Below are 22,898 nucleotides of genomic sequence, written 5' to 3' on the forward strand. Positions count from 1 at the left end.
TGCAGCTTGGCTCAAGCTTTAGGTTACATCTACTAATATTTTCTTCTTTGGTTCAGCAGCTATTTTGCCTGATGCCTGGGAGGACATTTTTGCTATTTTCCTATAATAAAGGGGACTATATAAAATAAAATTTTACAATGGACAGACTTTTTTTTAACTGAGTATAGGCACAACAATCATATCCAATCCTACTGTCATCCCTAATATCCTTAACATCTTCCAGCAGGGATCACCGAATAGGGAAAAGGCTGACAATTTGCTCCCTTGATCAGAGGCATAGAGGCCAATTATGAGTACTTTGCCTTGATTAGCTAACCGAATACAGAATGAGGGGCATTTCTGGCCTGTTTGGCTTGGTATAAGAGCACATCATAAATATGCCCATTATATCTGATGATAATATCAGACGAAAAAATTCACTCATATCAGGATAATTCTCATTTGTATCACTTCAAAGATGTAAATTATAGCTTGTATAGTTCTATGCCTACTATCTGCACAGAAAAAGCCTGTGTACTAGGCAGTCCTAGAACCAATTAATTTCCTTGATTTTAATTTGTTTCTACCAACACCACTAATGCAGCAAATAATAAACAATGGTCAGTATAGCTGTGAAGAAGCCCTTGGCTTTTTGTAGAATGCCTTCCCCCAGAGACTAATGAAAGGCAATAATTAATTCCAGCATTTGTTTTAAGTTTGTCTATAAACTCTTGAACATATATAGGATATGCCAAGTTAATGGAAATAATTCCCTTCTGTCTGATATTGTGCAAATTACAAACATTTCACTGTTGATTACCTAAAAGGTTTTGTTCTCTAATTCAGCTATTTAATGCAACTTACATTGATTACAAACTTTTATGCACTAAATTTCAATTTTGTTGTATTATTTATTTTACTTACATTCATATTATAAGATAGCTTTTTTCTTTCTTAATAGAAAACATACTCTGAAATATTGGGAAGAAACTGCAAAATGGAGGAGCTGTAATTAGGCACAGGATTACAATTAGTGTTTGAGTAGAAAGCTCCAGTAGTGCTGGATGTAGTGCTTCAAAGCAGTAGACAGAGGAGATTGTTTACCACCCAGAGCATAAATGCGGCCAGTTCTGTAATGACACTCAAGGGGCAATTCAGCACAGGCTGTGGTAATAGGAGTGCCAGTGAACTTACACATAAATGTAGTTCAACAACTCCATGTATGTTACTTTAGATGACTGGTACCCTTACTGTGAGCAGTTAGTCTTTCTATTTCCTCACTCTAATGTTTAGATGAATGATCATCTGACTTCCCTTTCCCAAATAATTAGATGATAGGTAGGTCAGTTAATGTTTCATGGCCTTAGATGATCATATTAATCTTCCTCCTTTGAAGGTAACTCAAGACTATTTCTGGATTGAATGACATTGCAGGATAACTTCAACAACTTATTTAATTCAGCTCAGCAAAACATCCAAATCTTATCAATCTGAATGACAGTTGGTTCAGTCTAATTATTTCCTTAATATAGTTGAAATCCAGCAGCCAAACAAAAATGGCTTCCAATATAATCCATGTATTACATGATTATTGCTTAAGAGAACAGGAGACTTTGGTGAATGCTGTCATCTGCATTAATAAAAATCCAATTTCAAATAATGTGAGCATGTGTCTGTGGGCTCCACTAACTTTTGTCTAAACTAATGTGAGTCAGTACATTTTTATCTTTCAAGCAGTGCTGCCTACATCTTAAATCCAAAGTGACAATGAAGTGTAAGGACTGTCGGTGTCAAATCGTAAGTATGAATTGAAGTTCATCTTAACTGAACCCTTAATATTTCTTGCAGGCTGTAAGTGTATTGCAGGCGTCATCGATGGCTCAGGACTTCAAGCTATATTTTTCTTTCTTTCCCTTATTCTTAAATTATTCAAAATGGTGCCATTTTGTAATGACAAATAAAACTTTTCAATGCATTTTATTGTATTTTTACTGTAAAATACACAAAACAATAAAATAAAAACCAAATTAGTTAGAATATTTTCCTTGATTAGTTACCACAGTCTGATTGGTTATCACTTACCTAATTTACCTAAAGCGACATTCAGCTTCTCTACAATTTCACAAAGTGACATTCCCATTTCAGACATAGTCCCAGCCATCTGTCAAACGCAAAGATAAAGTGGAAAGACTTTGACTTGTGGACACAATTGCTCAGATTTGTTGTAACATTTTTCCATCATTTTCTGATACTATTTGCTTCCCTGCTTCAGATTTTTTCCCATATCTCAATATCTCTCCCAAGTGGTTATTTTCCATTTGTGATCTTAGAGTATTCAACCAGACAGTATAGCAGTGCTACATCTAGTTTTTTTATTCAGCCAGCTGTTACTGTATCTTTTCTGGACCTTAGCTCATTTTTATGCAAAGCAGCCGGGGTATGAAATTATAAAGGAGTTAAGTTAAATTCACAATGAGTTGGGAAGGTGAAGTTGTCCATTCCAATCAAACCATACTAACTAGTTTGATGGAATGTTGTCACTTTCATGGAATATTTAAGATCAGATTTAAAAGGCTTGTAATTGAGGCAGGTAGGAAACAAACTATGCTGAAAAACAGAACCAATCAGGCCTACACAAACATTCAAATTTTTACAGTGAAAGTCCAAGGAAAGAAATTACATCACTGGAGTTTAGAATAATTAGGGGTCATCTTAATGAGAGGTATAATATCCCGAGGGGATTTAACAGGGTGGATACCAAAAGAATGTTTCCACTTGTGGGTAGGACTAGAACTCAGGGACACAGGTTAAAAATCATGATCTCAAGTTTAAGTAAGAGAAAATTCTATCTCTCTAAAGGTCATTAGTCATTAAAAGTCCCATTTTTGGAGAGCAATCAAGGCAAGGTTAATGAATATTTGACTAATGAGAGAGTTAATAGTTTCATGGCTTGGCAGGAACATGAATTTAAGAACAATCAGATCAGCAGTGGTCTTGTTAAATGGCAGAGCAGTCTCACGGCGCTGAACGGCCTACCTGCCACCAATTCATATTTTCGGAAGTACTTTAGCTCATTGTTTGTCACGAGGTGAAGCCTGCACTAAATGTCCCACCATTAATTTAATTATGAATTCAAAAATCAGTCTGTCATTTTGAAGGAGTGGGCAAGGTGAGGATTATGAGACAGACAAAGAGAGGTAGAGCTACATTCATTGGGAATGATTGGAAGCAGTTCTTTCTCTGCTACAAATGAGCTAGTTGTTTGACAAGTCTGTGCTAAATAGTACTTTTACATTTTAACACTATGCAAATTGATTGCAAAATTAAGAAAATATTATAAAAGAAATCATAATTAAGTGAATATCATAATTTAAACCTATGAAGGATGGCAGTAGAAATGATGTGGCCAGCTGCAATATGTGGGAGCATTGTGATCCAATTCAAACAGGGCTGCAATAAGTGTTTGAAGTTTAAGCAACTTTGCCTGGAGAGTTTATGAGCTGGAGGCTAAACTACAGATACTATGACCCATCAGGCAGAGGAAAGTTACTTCGACTTCAGGACGCAGCCACAAGACTTCATACAGGGTCTTTTGATTTGGTCAGGGGTCAAGGCAAGAGGGTGTGAGTACAATTGAAGCAGGTAAGTGAAGCCAGAGGGCAGGAGTTCTAGCCTTTGCATTTGTCACATTGTTTGATGTTTTCCCAACTATTTGGAAGACAGCCGGATTGCAGGATGCAAGGTAGATGTTCACACACACTAGCATACTGTGGTACAAGAGGCCATTCAAGTGGGGGAGCAACAAGATATGTAGTAGTACTGGAGGTAGTACAGTGAGGATGGAGTGACACTGTTCTCTGCAGCAAAGAGCAAGAGTTTTTGGATCAGATATTGATTGCCTGCTGCCAGGGTTCAGAATATCTGCTCAAGGCTGAAAATGAACTTGTAGTGGAAGGAGGATCCAGTGGTTGTGGTCCATGTTGATACCTAGACAGAACTAGAAAAGAGGGTCTACACAGAAAAAATGACGAGCTAGGCACTAGGTTAAAAAAAGTTTATAATTTTTGGATTATTACCTGAGCTGTGCGCAATTGGCATTAGGTATCTAAAATTAGACAGGTGACTATGTGTGTGGGAAACATGGATTCCAGTTTCTGCGGCATTGGCACCAAAATTGAAGAAAATGGGGGCTATACACCAGGACAGCCCAAGCCCCAACTATGCTGAGGCCAGTGATTTTGTGAACTGCATGACGAGGGAAGTCGAGAAGCAGAAATAGTAAGGGCAAGACATCAAATGCGATATGTCAAAAAATCAGAGACAAGGTAAGAAAGGAAAATTGTAATACGGAAAATGATGGTCAGAGAATGGTAGGAAGGAACAGAGAAAAAAAGAAACCTTGGAATACATCAACAATCAAGGCAAGATGATACAAAGATAATAAAAAGACAAAACCAAAGAACCTGTATCTGAAAGCATTTTGCATTCACATTGAAATAAATAAATATAATAGCCATTATGAAGACCTGACCTCAGAATGATAAGGATTATGTTCTAAAGGAAAATAAGAAGTGATGTAAAGGTAGAAAGGTAACACTATTAATCAAGAGGGGTATGTGTGCCATAGTAAGAGGTAATCTTGGTTCAGAGATCAAAACGTGGAATTGAGTTAGATACAGATGAGGAATAGTAGGGGAAAGAAGTCACTAGTGGGAGTGGTCTGTAAACCTCCCAATAGGAACCATAATGTGGGCAGCTTTGCATGAAGAAATACTGGGTGCTTAGGATAAAGTGATGTCAATTTTACATTAAGGAGCTGGATAATAAGAGGGAATTTGAGGAAAGTTTTATATCACTCAGAAGATGGTGGGTATCTGAACTCACTGTCTAAAAGGTTAGTTGAGGGAGGAACCTTCAAAATATTTAAGAAATGTTTAAATGTGCACTTAAAATACCATAGCATACATGGGAATGGGCTGAGTGGTGGAAAATTACGTTAGAATGGATAGACAATTAATGACTGGCATGGTCATGATGGGTTGAATGGACTCTCTTTATGCTGTTATAATTCTAATAATTATGGGTAACTTTAATCTATGTATAAATTGGAAACTAGATAAGCAGGAGGAACCTGGATGAGTAATTGAATGCTTTTCAGATAGTTTCCTAAAGTATGTCAGAATCATCCACAGTACAGGTTTTATTAGACATCAGATCATGTAATGCGACAGGATTAATTATTAACATCAGAGAAAAGAAACCCATTTTCATCACTGACACATTGCGAAATTACAGTCCACAATCCATTGACATTTCTCGGTAAAGCTAACTGAACGGTGTTACTCTTTAATCACAGGACAAACAATGGGTCAGATTCACATTTTTACAAGGTCAGATCTACCAGAGGTAACAATGGCTCACTTAGGAAAACATATTTTTGCATGCCCTTTCTCTATACATTAAAAATATTATTGCCACGATGAGGATGTTAAGTTGACGCTTTGACTCTTAAGTCTGCCTGTTATTTTGGAGACATCTTCAAGAAACATTCCAGTATGATTCGGCTCCGGACAGCAGGTGTAGCAGCTTCAAGCTTACCTGAGTCAATTTACATTGGTTTAAAGTAGACACCATTATATGCAGTGCTTTACATCGAAAAAAATTGCTTCCTGCACTAAATGGGCACAATGCACACCTTGCTTCGGCTTATTTTGAGGTAAGGGTAAAGTTCCTTCAAGATTCTGTATGGATAAGGCTTCTTGCTAGAAAGGACCCCTTCAATCTTCCTCCTCCCTCTGATCAGATCATCCTCTTCTATTCTGCCTGTTCTCGAGCTTTAATTTTATGTTGAAAGGTATAAGGTATGATAACTACAGGACTTGTCTACCAGCAAGCAGTCTCACTCAAACTACATCCCACATTGCTCTCTATCAACTTCACCAACTTTAAAGAGTGTTAGTAAACATCCACACATTCTATAAAGTCTGTCGGACCCCATCAAAATCGATTGGCATTTAACCCAAAAGTAATTTACTAATCCTTAAATAACAATAATGTGGAAGTTCAGCTGTGTGTGTTGGTGAGAGGACGTTGGCTGTAGTGGCAACGTAAGTGGAGAATTGGCATCATGTGCTGACCGAGATTATGATCTGTCTACTCTGTGTATTCTCAGGACACAGAGCTTGAAATATGCACTTGCAGCATGTATGCCAGTTTGGTACTAACATTCTAACTATACCACTGAAGCTATGGACACTATGGAGCTACATTCTGTAACCTCGGAATCCACCTACAACCAAGTTAAGAATATCTTCTTCCAATTATGAATGAGGATATATAATTCACCATCCTCCTCCCTTTCAAAATTCTTATTCACAAGACTTTGAAAAATTATGATTAGCGTCTCCATTTCTAACCAGGCTCCTTTAGCATTCTGGAACACAAGCCATCTAGATACACTGACTTTCTTTATTTGAACTTTCAGTACCCTTGGGAATGTGTGAAACTGACCTCGTTGTGAAACGTCACGGTTCCAGTGTTGCACCTCACGACTTTTATGTATCAAACTTACTTTGTGTATAAGTACTGTGCCACACAGACCTCTCCTTCCAGCTTTTTTCTGTGTAGTGAAGGCGCAGTCATCAGCTACAATAACCATTTCCACATCAATTCCATCTGCTTTTGCCTCCTCTAGGGCTAAGCCAAAGTTCAGTCGATCCCCTGTGTAGTTCTTCACAATTAGTAGTACACCAGCTAGAGGAAATGCAGATAAAAAGTTTTAAGCAATGTGACATGGTGGAACTTAAATTCTATTTTCTTAACACTGACTCACAACCAACCACCAAAATTAACTTCATCCAAACTAAATAACTTGCCCATACCAGACAGAAATGTTTAAGATAATGAAGCTAATTGAAACCATTCTAAAAATGCTTCACAGAAAGTTTAATCAAAAAACAAATATTGAGCAGGAGAAGGTAACATTAGAAAGGATGGGTGATCGAATGGTTACTGAAAGGTGTCATCTATTTGTACGTTGGCCAATAATATAATTCATGTTGCCTGGAAGAATGTGGTGGTTGATTGGTTGAGAAATATTGACTACAATACCCATGGTTCATGTTCCCTACAAACATTCCAGCAGGAGAAGGTACGGATCCTAAATTAGACCTCTACCGATCCTTAGCCCATGAAGTGAGTTGCCCTCCATTATTCTGAGCTGAGTATACAAACACCTGCAGCTATAACTCATTGACAATAGGTCAAAATTCTGGTTTCTGGATGTAGCTACATAAGGGCTTGAACAATTCAAGGTGGCACACTAACACTTTCCCCAGGGCAATTCAGAATGGTCACTAAATGCCAGCAATAGCAATATCCAATGAACGAATACAAAAAAGGCATCAGTTGACCTTCCTACCTAATGCATTTTCAGTTTGTACCATTTCAAGTGTAAAATATAATTAAGCATAATTAGACAGCATTCTTCAAACCCATAACACTACCATCCAGAAGGACAAAGGCAGCAGTTGCATGGAAGCATCACCACCTGCAAATTCCTCTAAGCCACTCATCATCCTGACTTGGAAATATATTGTCTTTCCTTCAGTATTGCTGGTCAAGTTCCTTGAACTTCCTCACAGCATTATGGGTCTACCTATACCATATGCACTGCAGAGGTTCAATGCAAAGGTTCAAGGCAGCACAGCACCACCCTCTCAAGGGCAACAAGGGATGGGCAATAAATACTGGCCCAGCCAGTGATGCCCACATTTCATGAAGGAATTTTTAAAAAATGAAGATTTTGAAGAGTTCTCTGTACAGGTTCCCTTTTCTCAATGCTAACATTTCAAATAAAACCTTGTAAATAATATGATTTTTTTTTGATGCATTAGTGGAAAACATTCTGGTGCCATAGAAACAGTGCATACTTTTGAAAGAAAAACATTTCTCCAAATTTAAACCTGTGCAAGAACTGACCATTTTCGACTGAGTAATGAACCTGAATTAGTAAATAGTCCAACAGTTAGTGAACATCCAACTAACAATAACTATTATGTTTCACATTAGTTTCGAATGGAAGAGGATGATTCAAAATATTAAATTTAGTAAAGTTGATTTTGTAATCATAAAGGAGAAATTGACAACAAAAGAAAGGACACAACTGTATGAACAGATAAACTGCATGCGAACATTGGGAGATGTCTATAGCTGTATTTGGTAAAGTATAAAACATGTGGATTCTAAAATATGGCAAGAATTGTACAAGCAATTGATTTGGTCAATGACTGGAAATATTGCAATTAGAAGTCAGAAAATGGCAGCCATCTTAAATAAAGACTTGGCATTGATCTTCACAATACAGGATCAGTCTAAACTGGCGCAATGTAGGAAAACAAAACATAAAAGGCAACTGACTAGATTCGCTATAAGTGATAAAAAGAAGTGATTATGGGGAACATATGAAAATTTAAGGTACAGAAATCCCCAGAACATAATGATTTCTCCATTAGTTTATTCAAAGAAATATTGAGAAAAATATTGATGCATTAGTAATTTCAAGCTCTCATGATTCAGACATTGTCCCCCTGGGATTTCAAAGTTGCCGATGTTGTCATAATTAATGTACTGCAATTGGTTCTGGTTATCACATCTCAGGAAGGATATACTGGCCTTAGAACAGGTGCAGCACAGAATCACCAGCGTTCGCCAATATTAAATTATTAGTGTATTTCCAAAATGATGCTTCTATTTCATTGAACATGGAAAGTTTAGCAGTGATTTAACTGAGCTGCTTTAAACAGGAACATATGAAAGAGGTTTGGGATAGGCCCTTCAGCTTACTCAATTGTTCAAGTAGATCGTGGCAGAACTATCTTGATGCTATTTTCCTTCATTATTTCCATATGCCTTAATATTAAGAAATGTTGATTAAATTAAATAACTACAAAATTTAATAGGATAGAAAGAAAAGAATTACATCATACAGTGTCATTCACAATCATCACCTCAAAGCATTCTACACTCAATGAGGTATTCTTGAAGTGTAGTTGCTGTTAAGTAGGAACTGTAGCAACCAACTTGTGCTTAGCAAGCTCCTACAAGCAGCAATGTAACAATGACTATTTCTGTGTTGTTGACTGGTGAATAAATATTGACCTGGGAAAATTCCCTGCTCTTCTTTGAAATAGTGCTAGGGAATATTTTACCTCTACTGAAAGGGCAGATGGGATATAATTTCTTGCCCCATCTGAAAGATGGTGCCTTCTCAGTACTACAATACAGCATCATCCTGGTTTTCGTAATTCAAGTTCTGAAGTGGAATACATACCTGGAACTTTATGAATCACAGCAAGAGTGCTACCAACCAGTATGGAAGACAGAGGGCCCAGGTCAAGTGATCCAGGCTTTAACATTGGAGTTATGCCTTTCAAGAATAATGTTCGAAAGCATGTCTTTCATATTATGGTACAGGAAATACGGAAGTTTCTTCAAAAACTGCTGTGCAGACAAGGTCATTTTAAAAACTTTAAAACTGTGGGTAATAAATATTGTTAGGAAAGTGCATTAAAGATTATAAGATGTAAAATGTAGTTAAAATATATTTCAATCTGTATAACTGATAAACAAAAGAAGTTTGATGAGCTGATTAGCTCATGCCTGTTTCTGTGGGCCTAAATAACAATTTATACATGTTATTACAAATAATATTATGAAGGTGTAGAGGTACTGTACCTTTAAGAGAGTTGAGAAGCTAGCAAGGCTTTGCCTGACATAGAGAGTCATAGAGATGTACAGTATGGAAACAGACCCTTCGGTCCAACCCGTCCATGCCGACCAGATATCCCAACCCAACCTAGTCCCACCTGCCAGCACCTGGCCCATATCCCTCCAAACCCTTCCTACTCATATACCCATCCAAGTACATCTTAAATGTTGCAATTGTACCAGCCTCCACCACTTCCTCTGGCAGCTCATTCCATAAACGTTCCACCCTCTGCGTGAAAAAGTTACCCCTTAGGTCTCTTTATATCTTTCCCCTCTCACCCTAAACCTATGCCTTCTACTTCTGGACTCCCCGACCCCAGGGAAAAGACTTTGTCTGTTTATCCTATTCATGCCCCTCAAAATTTTGTAAACCTCTATAAGGTCACCCCTCAGCGTCCGACATTCCAGGGAAAACAGCTCCAGCCTGTTCAGCCTCTCCCTGTAGCTCAGATCCTCCAACCCTGACTACGTCCTTGTAAATCTTTTCTGAACCCTTTCGAGTTTCACAATATCTTTCCGATAAGAAGGAGACTAGAATTGCACGCAATATTCCAACAGTGGCCTAACCAATGTCCTGTACAGCCGCAACATGACCTCCCAACTCCTGTACTCAATACTCTGACCAATAAAGGAAAGCATACCAAACATCTTCTTCACTATCCTATCTACCTGCAACCCGACTCACAAGGAGCTATGAACCTGCACTCCAAGGTCTCTTTGTTCAGCAACATTCCCGAGGACCTTACCATTAAGTGTATAAGTCCTGCTAAGATTTGCTTTCCCAAAATGCAGCACCTCGCATTTATCTGAATTAAACTCCATCTGCCACTTCTCAGCCCATTGGCCCACATGGTCCAGATCCTGTTGTAATCTGAGGCAACCCTCTTCGCTGTCCACTACACCTCTAATTTTGGTGTCATCTGCAAACTTACTAACTGTACCTCTTATGCTCATATCCAAATCATTTATGTAAATGACAAAAAGTAGAGGGCCCAGCACCAATCCTTGTGGCACTCCACTGGTCACAGGCCTCCAGTCTGAAAAACAACCCTCTTCTACCACCACCCTCTGTCTCCTACCTTTGAGCTAGTTCTGTATCTAAATGGCTAGTTCTCCCTGTATTCAGCACAAAGTGTTCTGAACAAGGTAACAATGTAACATTTGGTTGAAACTGCTCGCAGTGAATGAGTTGCCATGAGACAAAAACAAATTCAATTCTAATATGTTTCCCATAATCACTTCGGCCAGTTTAAATTATGCCCCAAGCTACCAAACTCCAATCAAGTTTGAATTTAGTATTTTGACTGTATTAAAACTAACTATACAATCCGGAGTTTTGGGGCATAAAGTCAGACATTTTTGAACAGTTCAGGGGAAACTGCCACGGAGACTGCTAGCTCAAGAGCTCTCTGAGAGGTACCTGTCTGGGGAAGGAGTTTGCACAGCAGAACATCGAAACTGACCTGGAGAGAAACTACAGAGGAAAATCTACAGAGGAAACTCAGTAAAGCTGACTTGTTTTGAAACGGGATTTTTTTTTGGTAGACCTTAATCAGATTCCTTTTATCGGACTAGTATCGTAGAGTGGGAGGTAAAAGATAGTTTCAAGAGAAAGGCGTTGCAAATAGATGTTAGTTTTAATATTCTCTGTTGGAATTAAAGAATAAATTTGTTAATTTTTACTTTAAATAGTGACCTCTGGGATAATTCATTGCCTCTTGGATTTTAACAGATTACAGCATGGGATGAATCTTTTCTGCATTGCTGGTTTAAATTAGCAGAGGGGTTTACCCCGTGCCATAACAATAGCAACAAAAGGTAGCACTGAAAACATGATTTAAAATTGGAAATGAAAACTACCTAAACACTTCTTAAGAGAACTATACCACTATAGCATCCTTTATGTATTTTCCCAAGTCCTGAACTGAGCACTCAGTGCAAAGCTGTAGATGGACACACTTAACTTTGTGCTTATTGTAAATGTTATAATATCTAAGGCTAAAAGATTATCCAAAAACACATCAAGCATTTAAAATAAATGGCACTAGTCTTGCAATCAAGATCTCCACTCAATTTTCTTGCTCTAGTTTCAGGCAATCTATCCTGGTCCATCCACATCGATGCTATGGTCAAGAAATCAATGCCTCCATTTTATCAGAAGGATAAGGAAATTCGGCAGGTCCACACTGACTCTTACGAATGTTTATAGATGCACCGTAGAAAGCACCCTATCTGGATGCATTACAGGTTGGTATGACAACTGCTCAATCCAAGACCCCAAGAAATTACAGAGAGTTGTGAATGTAGCCCAGTCCATCTTGCAAACCAGTCCATCTTTCCATTGACTCCGTCGATATTTCCTGCTGTCTCAGGAAGGCAGCCTTTTGAACGGAACTCTCATATTAAAGTTGATCTTTCTCTGTACCTTCTTTACAGTTGTTATGCTATATTCTGCATTCTGTTCTATTATCCTGATGTACTTATGTAAGGTATGATTTGTTTGGATAGCATACAAAACAATACTTTCCACTGTACCACAGGACATGTGACAATAATAAAGCAAATCAAAGGCAACCAGGAATTTGTGTTTTTAAAAAAAAATAACAGTGTCACATTTTCTCTGATAGCCAAGGCCCAAAGCTATGCCAGCTGCTGGTGGGCTGAGAAGGTATTCCTGCAACAAAGAACTCAAACAAATGTAAGTCAGGAAACTAGTAAATATATTCAACATAGTGGTGTTGGTGGGCGGCACGGTGGCACAGTGGTTAGCACCGCTGCCTCACAGCACCAGAGACCCGGGTTCAATTCCCGCCTCAGGCGACTGACTGTGTGGAGTTTGCACGTTCTCCCCGTGTCTGCGTGGGTTTCCTCCGGGTGCTCCGGTTTCCTCCCACAGTCCAAAGATGTGCAGGTCAGGTGAATTGGCCATGCTAAATTACCCGTAGTGTTAGGTAGGGGTAGATGTAGGGGTATGGGTGGGTTGCGCTTCGGCGGGGCGGTATGGACTTGTTGGGCCAAAGGGCCTGTTTCCACACTGTAAGTAATCTAATCTAAAAAAAAGTGACTATAGAGATTGACTCAAAAGGCTGTATTCTATATAACTGAAATCTGCTTATGGGAAATGGTGGCCCCTGCTCTGTTCTGTGTTTCAATGTTTACTACAAGGTCGTACCTGCTCCTGCTCTGTCCATAATTCGGATTGCCGCTGAAATGCTTCCAGGTGGTGGAGAAGTGAAGACATCTCCGGCAATGGCACCAGACAACATTCCTACACCAACATATCCTGAAACGAGAGAAAATAAACTTTAAAAGTCTATGGTATTTTCTGTTTTCAAGAAAAATACTTGAAGAATACATCTCATTATTCAACCTCTAGTTTTCTGTCCCCCAATGGTGAAGGCACTGACTCCTGTTAGTTTGTATCTTTAGGTATGTCGGCTGTACCAAATTCATTTCCAAGTGCTCATCCACATGTGCATCTGAGTATATGTATCTTGGGCATAAGCAACATACAAAATCACACTATTCTTTACCTAAGAGGTAGGAAAACAGCAGAATTATCTGGAAGGTGATGTAGAATGAAGTCATGATGAGGACAGAAAAAAATAATCTTTCATACATGACATTTATTTCTGTTATTTACTCACTCGGGGAATTGCTGGACAGCAAGAACTTATTGCCTGCCCTAACTGTCCCTGAGAGGGTGGTGTTGAGCTGCTTTCTTGAAATGCTGCAGTCCACATTCTGTAGGTTGTCTCACAATTCCCTTAGAGAGGGAATCCCAGGATTTGGCCCAGCGACAGTAAAAGAGCAGGAATATATTTCAAGATGGTGAGTGGGTGGAGGGGAACTTGCAGGTAATGGTGTTTGCATACATGTGCTGCACTTATCTTTCCATATGGAATGCATTGTGGTTCTGGAAGGGGCTGTCTAAGGATCTTTGGTGAAATTTCTGCAGTGTATCTTATAAATAACACACTGCTACAACTGAACATTGGTGGTGGAGAGAACGGATATTTGTCGATGTGATGTCATACAAACAGGCTGCTTTATCATGGATGATGCCAAGCTTCTGGAGTGTTGTTGGAGCTACACTAACCCAGGCAAGAAAGGAGTATGTCATCACTCTCCTCAATTGTGCCTTGTGAAAGTTGGACAGGCTTCAGGGAGTCAGGACGTGAATTACTCACAGCAGTATTCCTAGCTTCTGACCTGTTCTTGTAGCCACTGCATTTTTGTGGCAAGTTCAGTTGAGTTTCTGATCAATGGTAACCTCCAAGATGTTAATAGTGGGGGATTCAGTGATGGTAATACCATTGAATGTTAACGGTGGTGGTTAGATAATTTCTTATTGGAGACGGTCATTGACTGGCATTTGCGTGATGCAATGTTACTTGCTACTTGTCAGTCCAAGCCTGGATATTGTCCAGATAGAGTCACAGATACAGTCATATAGCATAGAAAGAGACCTTTCAGTTCAACTTGCCCCCACAAACCAGACATCTCATTCTGACCTAGTCCCATCTGCCAGCATTTGGCCCATATTTTGAGATATTATTCAATTATATTATTCTTATTCAGATGCCCTTTAAATGAGTCAGTGTTGGGTCTGCAACTGTTCATGATATGTATAAATGATTTGGAAGAGAAGACTTTGTGTAACCTATCCAAATTTGCTGATGACACTGAGTGGAAAGGCAAATTGTGCAGAGGATGTGGAGGGTCAGAAGATAGATTTATATAGATTAAATGAGTGGGCAAGGGTCTGACAGATGGAGTACAATGTTGGTAAATATGAGGTTATCCACTTTGGAAGTAAAATTAGTATGTCAGAGTATTTTCTGTGGTGACAGATTGCAGCACGCTGTTGTGCAGAAGAACTCAGGAATGGTTGTACATGAATCGCTAAAAGTTGAGTTACATGTGCAACAGATAATTACGAATGAAAACAGAATATTGGCTTTCATTGCTAGAGGAATTGAATTCAAAAGCAGGGTGGTTCTACTGCAATTGTGCAAGGTGTTGGTGAGGCTGCATCTGGAGTATTGTGCACAGTTATGGTCTCGTTACTTGAGGAAGGGTAGGCCAGGCAGCATCCGAGAAGCAGGAGAATCAACTTTTCTGGCATAAGCCCTTCTTCAGGATTCCTGAAGAAGGGCTTATGCCCGAAAAGTCGATTCTCCTGCTCCTCAGATGCTGCCTGGCCTGCTGTGTTTTTCCAGCACCACATTTTTCAACTCTGGTACTCCAGCATCTGCAGTCCTCACTTTCTCCTTGAGGAAGAGTATACTGGCTTTGGAGGTGATGCTGAGGAGATTCACCAGGTTGATTCTGGAGATGAGGGGTTACCCTATGAGGAGAGACTGAGTCACCTGAGACTGTACTCACTAGAATTTAAAAGAATGAGAGGGGATCTTATAGAAACATATTAAATTATGAAAAGGACAGATAAGACAGAGGCTGGTGGGTGAGACTAGGACTAGGAGACATGGTCTCAAGATTAGGGGGAGTGGATTTAGGACAGGGATGAGAAGGAACTGCTTTTCCCAGAGAGTAGTGGATCTATGGAATTCTCTGCCCAAGAAAGCAGTAGAGGCAGCTTCATTAAATATATTCAAGACATATTTGGATGAGTGTTTGCATGGTTGGGGAATTAAGGGTTATGGGGACAATGCAGGTAGGAAGAGCTGAAATTATGGATCAATCAACCATGTTCTTAATGAATGGTGGAGCCGGCCTACTTCTGCTTCTAATACTATGAAACAATGAAATTTTGTAATTGTACCAGACTCCAGCACTTTCTCTGGCAGCTTGTTCCATATGTGCACCACCCTATGCGTGAAAAGATTACCCATCAGCTCCATTTTGACACTTTCCTGTTATCAACCAGGCCAGACACCCTCAAAACATTAAGAAGATAGCAAAGAACCTAACTTTTCTAGCTGTTTTAAGCCGATGCAAGGTGAATATTTCAGGAACAACACAGCTGGTCAAACCACTGGGTTTTAAACAAACTGAATTTATTTATGCACGAACAAAAGAAACTGAGTTTAAAATAACACAATTATTTGAAACTCCGCCCAATATGAAAACACAACTTAAGAAAAAGGTGTTCTGATTCCCTGTAACATCCCATAACACACCCTTTTGCTGAAAGGGAGGAGAGAGATGTCATGGAGAGAGATATCAGAAAGATAGAGAGAGAAAGAAAGGGGAAGAGGGAGAGAGAGAGAGAGAGAGCCCTGAATTGTATCAGTGTTTTTAAAAAAGGTGTAAAAGCCTTTTCAAGTAGATGTCAGAGAGAGAGAGAGAGAGAGAGAGAGAGAGAGAGAGAGAGAGAGAGAGAAAGAGAAAAGAGAGAGAGAGAGCCCCTTGAATTGTACTAGTGCTTTTAAAAAAGTGTATAAGCCTTTTCAGCCTCTCAGAACAAACCAAAGACAACATAACCTTGTTAAAGGGGCAGCATTGTTATACCTCCCTCCTTTAAAAAAAAGCCATCAATATCCAAACATGGCTTCATTTTAAAATTGCTTAATTTTAGTTAGTACCCTACAACACATATACATTACATTGACTATAAACATGTAAACATACACTACTACATTCTGTTTCAGTCCGTTTACTCCTGCCACTGAATGCCTCCATTTCTCATCTAAGTCTCTGCAATGCAACGGCAATCACGTTTTCTCATCCTGCCACATGCACAATTCTTAAATCGAATGACAATAAGAACAAGTTCCATCTAAACAGATTGGCATTTTTGTCCTTAAATTTTTCAACAAACTTCAATGGATTATTACCAGTGTGGATGATTGTCTCAGATACATTACTGGTAACATAAACATTGAAATGTTGTAATGCCAACACCAAGCTCAAAGTATCCTTCTCAACTGTCGAATATTTCTGATGAATGTTCAATTTTCTGGAGAAATACCCAATAGGTCTTTCTATTTTCTTGTCAACTTCCTGTAACAGCGTAGCACCAACACTCCCGTCCTTACATTGATAGCCACCTTGAACGGCTTCATGCAATTAGGTCTATCTAATACCAGGGCAGTGGTAAACACAGCTTTCAGTCTATCAAATGCTTTCTGATATTCTGCTGTCCACTGAAACTTTGTGTCTTTCTTTAGTAATTCAGTGAGTGGAGCAGCCAGAGAATTTGGTACGAATTTCCAAAAAGATCCACTTGATCCCAGTGAACGTAGTACTGCTCTTTTTGTCGATGGTATGGGAAACTCCCCAATTAGCTTTGTTTTTGCATTCCGTGGGCCATTTGTTTCATGTCCAATAAAATGGCCTAGGAGGATGACTTGGGCTTTGGCAAATCCACTCTTAGCTAGGTTTATCACCAAGCTTGCCTTCCGAAGTCGATTGAACAATTCTGATAAATGTTGCAAATGTTCCTTCTGCGTATGGCTAAAAATCAGCAGGTCATCAATAAAACTACACAATTGGGTAATCTGGAAATGACTTTTATTGGGTAGTCTTTGAAATGTGACTGGTGCATTTTTCATACCAACAGACATGACTTTAAATTGATACAGTCCATTTGGCGTTACGAAAGCCAAAATTGTCTTTGCTCTTTCGGACAAGGGCACCTGCTAGTATCCTCTCAGCAAGTCCAACTTAGAGATGCAAGTTCCTTGCCCACCTTCTCAAGAGTCTTCCAAACATAGAATCGGATACAAATCAGACTTTGTAGCTGCACTGACTTTGCGGTAACCCACACATAACTGTTGGGTACCATCTGGTTTTAGCACCATTACTATTGGTAAGCTCCAGTCACTGTAAGTCACTTCGATTATGTCGTCTTGGAACATGCATTCAATTTCCTTTTGAACCTGTGTCAACTTTAGAGGGTTAAGCTTATAATGATGTTGCTTTATTGCAGCAGCATTTCCTATATCCACATCATGCATTATTAGGTTAGTACTTCCCAGCTTATTTCTACATATCTCCCCATGTGATAGCAATAACTCTTTCAGGTCATTTTGATTTTCCTCTGGAAGATAACTCAATAATTTATCCCAATTTTTGACAACATTCCTCACATTAAATTGGACAATGAGGAAATCTAAATCAGAGTCCTCTGAACTTTCTACTTCACTCTGTGTTGTAATCGGTAACACAGTCTCCTTTTGTCTTCCTTCCCTGTCAAAATACTTTTCAAGCATATTCACATGACACACTCTGTGAGATTTCTTTCTGTCTGGAGTCCCTATCAAATTATTCAACTCACTCAATCTCCTTTTGACTTGATAAGGTCCGCTAAATCTTGCTTTCAAAGGTTCACCTAACACTAACACTTTATCCCTGATAGCAAAATTGTGAGTTTGTCATTTCTTATCTGCTTCTTGTTTCATTGTATAATTTTAAATGCTGCCTAGCCAACTCCCCTGCTCCATTTTACCGTTCCCTAAAATTTGACCCATAGTCCAAATATGTGGTCTCCGAATTCTGACTTACCAATTTCTCGTTAAGCAACTTTAACTTCATGCACAAAAATTAATTCAAATGGACTAAATTTGGTTGATTCATTGGTGGATCTCTGATGGCAAAAAGTACAAATGAAATTCCTTTATCCTAATCATCTGGACAGTCTTGACTATAAACTGTCAACATTGTCTTTAATATCTGATGCCACCTTTCTAGCGCATCCTGCGATTCTGGATGGTATACAGTAGATTTGAAATGTTTTGTTCCTAAGCTGTTTATAATGTCCTTGAATTATTTTGATGTAAAGTTTGACCTTTGATCTGTGGGTAGTCCATATTTAGTAAAGACTTTGAATAACTCCTCTAACAATCCTTTTATCTGTGATATTGCAATAATGGAATGGCCTCTGGAAATCTCATGGACACATCCATTATTGTGAACAAATACAGATTCCCAGACTTTGTTTTAGGTAAGGATTCTACACAATCAATTAAGATTCTTGTAAAAGATTCCTCAAATGCACGAACAGGTATTAAAAGTGCGGGCTTCATTACTGCCTGCGGTTTTCCAACTACCCGACATGTATGACGTGGCTGGCAAAATTCAACTAGATCTTTGTGCAGCCCAGGCCAGAAAAAAATTGTTTTGCATTTTAGCTTGAGGTTTTCTTACCCCTAAATGACTTCCTACTGGTAATTCGTGTGCCATTCACAACAGCTACTTTCTATAACCCACTGACAATACGATTTGATGAACTTCTGCCTATTTCTCAGCTGCCTGAATATGTGACGGTCTCTATTTCCTCATAAGACATCACTTTTAAGATAATAGTGTTCAGGGGTACATTCATATTCCTTTTCCGTGTATGCTTTTTGATACAATTGTTTTAGTTTCTCATCTTTCTGCTGTAACTCAGTTAATTTCTCTGTGCCAAATATGTCTACTTTGTCATCCATCTGCTCTTGGGTTGTCTCAACCATTTAATCAAACAGGGTCTCTGGTAACTCCACTTTAACTTTCTTATTTGTAATCTTTGATTTCTCCTGTTTCAACTGGTGACTCTATGACCTTGTTACCACAGTCAAGGAAAATCCTAGGATATGCTTCCTTCAATTCCTCTGTTGCCTGACTTTCCACTGGCTTTTCAACCACAGTAGGAAGCATTCCTACCTGTGAACCAGCTATATCGTAAGCAAGGACAAACTGTATTTCTGGAGCTGAGAGTTTGTCCAGTACTCCTACTATGACTTTTCCACTCTTCACTGGACAAGCTCACCTCACTCTACATAATGAGTGCTCCTTGACTCACCGTGAATTCCTGCTACTTGCACTTTTTCTGGCAATAGTTCTTCAGAGGTACATATCTCCTCATCTTTCAACATCACGGATTGAGAGGATCCTGTATCTCTTAATATCATAACCTCTTTACCTGCTGCTCCTGGCCTATGCAAATAAAGTTTATTTTCACAAGTATATGGTGTAAGATTTGGCACTTCCTCCTTAGCCAACCGCTGACTAGGTTGTACATTCCAGTGTAGCTTTTTAGCCTTCATTGTGTTTTCCGTTACCACTCCAACGAAATTCACTGGCTTATCCTGTTTTCCTAATCTGTCTTCTCAGTGCTTTTCCTAACCCACCAACACTGACTCCATGTGATCTACTTTATTGCAGTGAAAACACCAGAGCTTTTTAGCTTCTCTTTCCCTTTCAACAGTTTCCTTTTTACCTTGTGTTAAGTTATCCTTATGATCTTCACAAAGATCTACTTCTGCCTTACCGTATGAGGATTTCTCTGGATGTAAGTTTGCTTGCTGAGCTGAAAGGTTTGTTTTCAGAAGTTTCGACACCATACTAGGTAACATTATCAGTGAGCCTCTGGATGAAGCACTGGTGGTATGGCCTGCTTTCTATTTATGTGTTTAGGTTTCCTTGGGTTGGTGATATCATTTCCTGCAATGACATCATTTCCCATTGTGACGTCATTTCCTGTTCTTTTTCTCGGGGTGTGGTAAATGGGATCCACGTCAATGTGTTTATTGATAGAGTTCTGGTTGGAATGCCATGCTTCTAGGAATTCTCATGTGTGTATCTGTATGGCTTGTCCTAGGATGGATGTGTTGTCCCAGTCGAAGTGGTGCCCTTCCTCAACTGTATGTAAGGATACTAACGAGAGTGGGTTATGTTTTTTTGTAGCTAGTTGATGTTCATGTATCCCGGTGGCTAGTTTTATGCCTGTTTGTCCAATGTAGTCTTTATTTCAGTTCTTGCAAAGTATTTTGTAAATGACATTAGTTTTGCTTGTTGCCTGTATAGGGTCTTTTATGTTCATGAGCTGCTGTTTTATAAAAGACCCTATATAGGCAACAAGCAAAACTAATGTCATTTACAAAATACCTTGCAGGAACTGTAACAAACACTACATTGGACAAACAGGCAGAAAACTAGCCACTAGAATACGTGAACATCAACTAGTCACAAAAAGACATGACCTACTCTCACTAGTATCCTTACATACAGATAAGGAAGGGCACCACTTCAACTGAGACAACACATCCATCCAACGCAAGCCAAACAGGGACATGCATGAGAATTCCTAGAAGAATGGTACTCCAACCGGAACTCCATCAACAAACACATTGACTTGGATCCCATTTACCACCCCCGAGAAAAAGAACTGGAAATGACATCACCACAGGAAATGACATCACAGCAAGAAATGACAGCACCAATCCAAGGAAACCTAAATAAATAAATAGAAAGTGGGCCATACCACCAGTGCTTCATCTAGAGGCTCACTGATGATGTTACCTAGTATGGTGATGAAACATCTGAAAACAGACCTTTCAGCTCAGCAAGCAAACCTACATCCAGAACCTGAGCTATGAGCTACAAATCTTCTCAAAACTCGAGGATTTCTCTTTTCCCCAATTTCTATCCCTCATGGATTGAAATTGATGTTGGAAGCCAAAGTCTGATTTATGAACCAACTCATAATAATCAACCATTTCAGTTTCTAATCTTGCCATTTTAACTCTCTGCTCTTCCACGTGTTCTCACTACCTCAGGAAGTGAATTTTTGAACTCCTCCAAAATAATCGTCTCTCTAAGAGTGTCATAGATTTTCTCTATTTTTAATGCCCTTAACCATCTATCAAAATTACTTTGTTTGATCCTTTCAAACTCAATGTAGGTTTGACCAGGGTCCCTCCTTAGATTCCTGAAACGCTGTATGAATGATTCTGGTACAAGATTATATGCACTTAAAATGGCTTTCTTCACCTCCTCATATGCCCCAAATACCTCCTCTGATAATGTTGCAAATACCTCACTAGCTCTACCAACACCTTTTGTTCCAATTAACAAAACCCACAGAGTCACTGGCCACTGCAATTGTTTAGCCACCTTCTCAAATGAGATGAAAAAGGCTTCTACATTCTTTTCATCAAATTTAGGCAATGCTTAAATATATTTAAATAGCTCCCACCAGGCTTTTGGCGACCATGGATTTGCTCATCCTCACTCTCTTCCTTTCCTGTCTAAGTGCCAAGCTATGACGGTCAAACTCTCTTTTCTTTCTTCCTTTCCTCTTTTTCTTTTTGATCTGCTAGATCGATTTTGTCCTTTTTTGTTCTGCTCGAGCCTTTCATTCTTTTCTACTTTCCCCTGCTTTTAATCATATTCAAACAGTTTCATTTCTTTTAATCTTTCTTTTCCATCTAACTCAAGCTACTTCATTTTCAATTGAATTTTAGCCATCTCCAAAGATGCTGATGGCATTTCCAGCAATTTAAATGCTGAGCTAGTGTTGCAATTATATCTCCTTTTCTTACAGACGAATGTAACTCCAACTCCAGCTTGACTGCCATTTCCAGCAGCTTTGCCTTGTTCACCTTTTGTAAAGCCCTAGTCACTTCTCCCACCACCAGAAAACTCTTAGTGACTTAAAAGAGCCATTACCACATCAAGCGCTGTTTAAACCAACCAAATTGAACACCTGAAATAAATGACATTAACATTTACCATTAGCTGCCTTTGAGTCCAACAACCCTAATCCCAAATCGGGACTAGCAAGGCTTTTTCCCAGGGGTGGGGGAGTCCAGAACTAGAGGGCATAGGTTTAGGGTGAGAGGGAAAAGATATAAAAGAGACCTAAGGGTGATCTTTTTCATGCAGAGGGTGGTGCATGTATGAATGAGCTGCTAGAGTGGTGAAGACTGGTACAATTACACCATTTAAAAGACATCTGGATGGGTATATGAACAGAAAAGGTTTAGAGGAATACGGACCAAGTGCTGGCAAATGGGACTAGATTAGGTTAGGATATCTGGTTAGCATGGGCGAGTTGGACTGAAGGTTCTGTTTCTGTGCTGTACATCTCCATGACTCTATGACTTATCTCACAATGAGTCCCTAATCTGTTATGAGCCCAGCCAGATCCCCATAAAACATTTTAAGAAGGTAGCCAGAACCTAACTTTCTAGTTGTTTTCAGCAGATGTAAGGTGAATGTTCCAGGTTGGCAGCTGGTCAAACGATTCGATTTAAAACAAAACAGAATTTATTTACACACAAACAAAAGAAAACCGAATTTAGAATTAACATAACTGTGTGAAAACCCAACTGACACAAAATGCAACTTAACAAAGAGCTGTTCCAACTTCCTGCAACATCCCATAATAATGGCAGAAAGGCAAACTCAAGCAGAAGTTCTTA

General features: G+C 39.1%; 1 protein-coding gene across 2 annotated transcripts in view; it reads right to left on the reverse strand.

Moving 5' to 3' along the window:
- tkfc (triokinase/FMN cyclase) overlaps positions 1 to 22,898 on the reverse strand; it is a 77,983-nt gene that overhangs the window by 38,059 nt on the left and 17,026 nt on the right. For both annotated transcript variants that reach the window (XM_072592032.1, XM_072592033.1), the window contains exons 3-5: positions 12,920 to 13,030; positions 6,551 to 6,732; positions 2,062 to 2,140 (exon numbers count right to left, since the gene is read on the reverse strand). In XM_072592032.1, coding sequence (XP_072448133.1) covers positions 2,062 to 2,140; positions 6,551 to 6,732; positions 12,920 to 13,030 — 372 coding nt within the window. The remainder of the gene's footprint in view (positions 1 to 2,061; positions 2,141 to 6,550; positions 6,733 to 12,919; positions 13,031 to 22,898) is intronic.

Source organism: Chiloscyllium punctatum, chromosome 22 (genome assembly GCF_047496795.1).
Source record: "Chiloscyllium punctatum isolate Juve2018m chromosome 22, sChiPun1.3, whole genome shotgun sequence".
Lineage (NCBI taxonomy): Eukaryota > Metazoa > Chordata > Chondrichthyes > Orectolobiformes > Hemiscylliidae > Chiloscyllium > Chiloscyllium punctatum.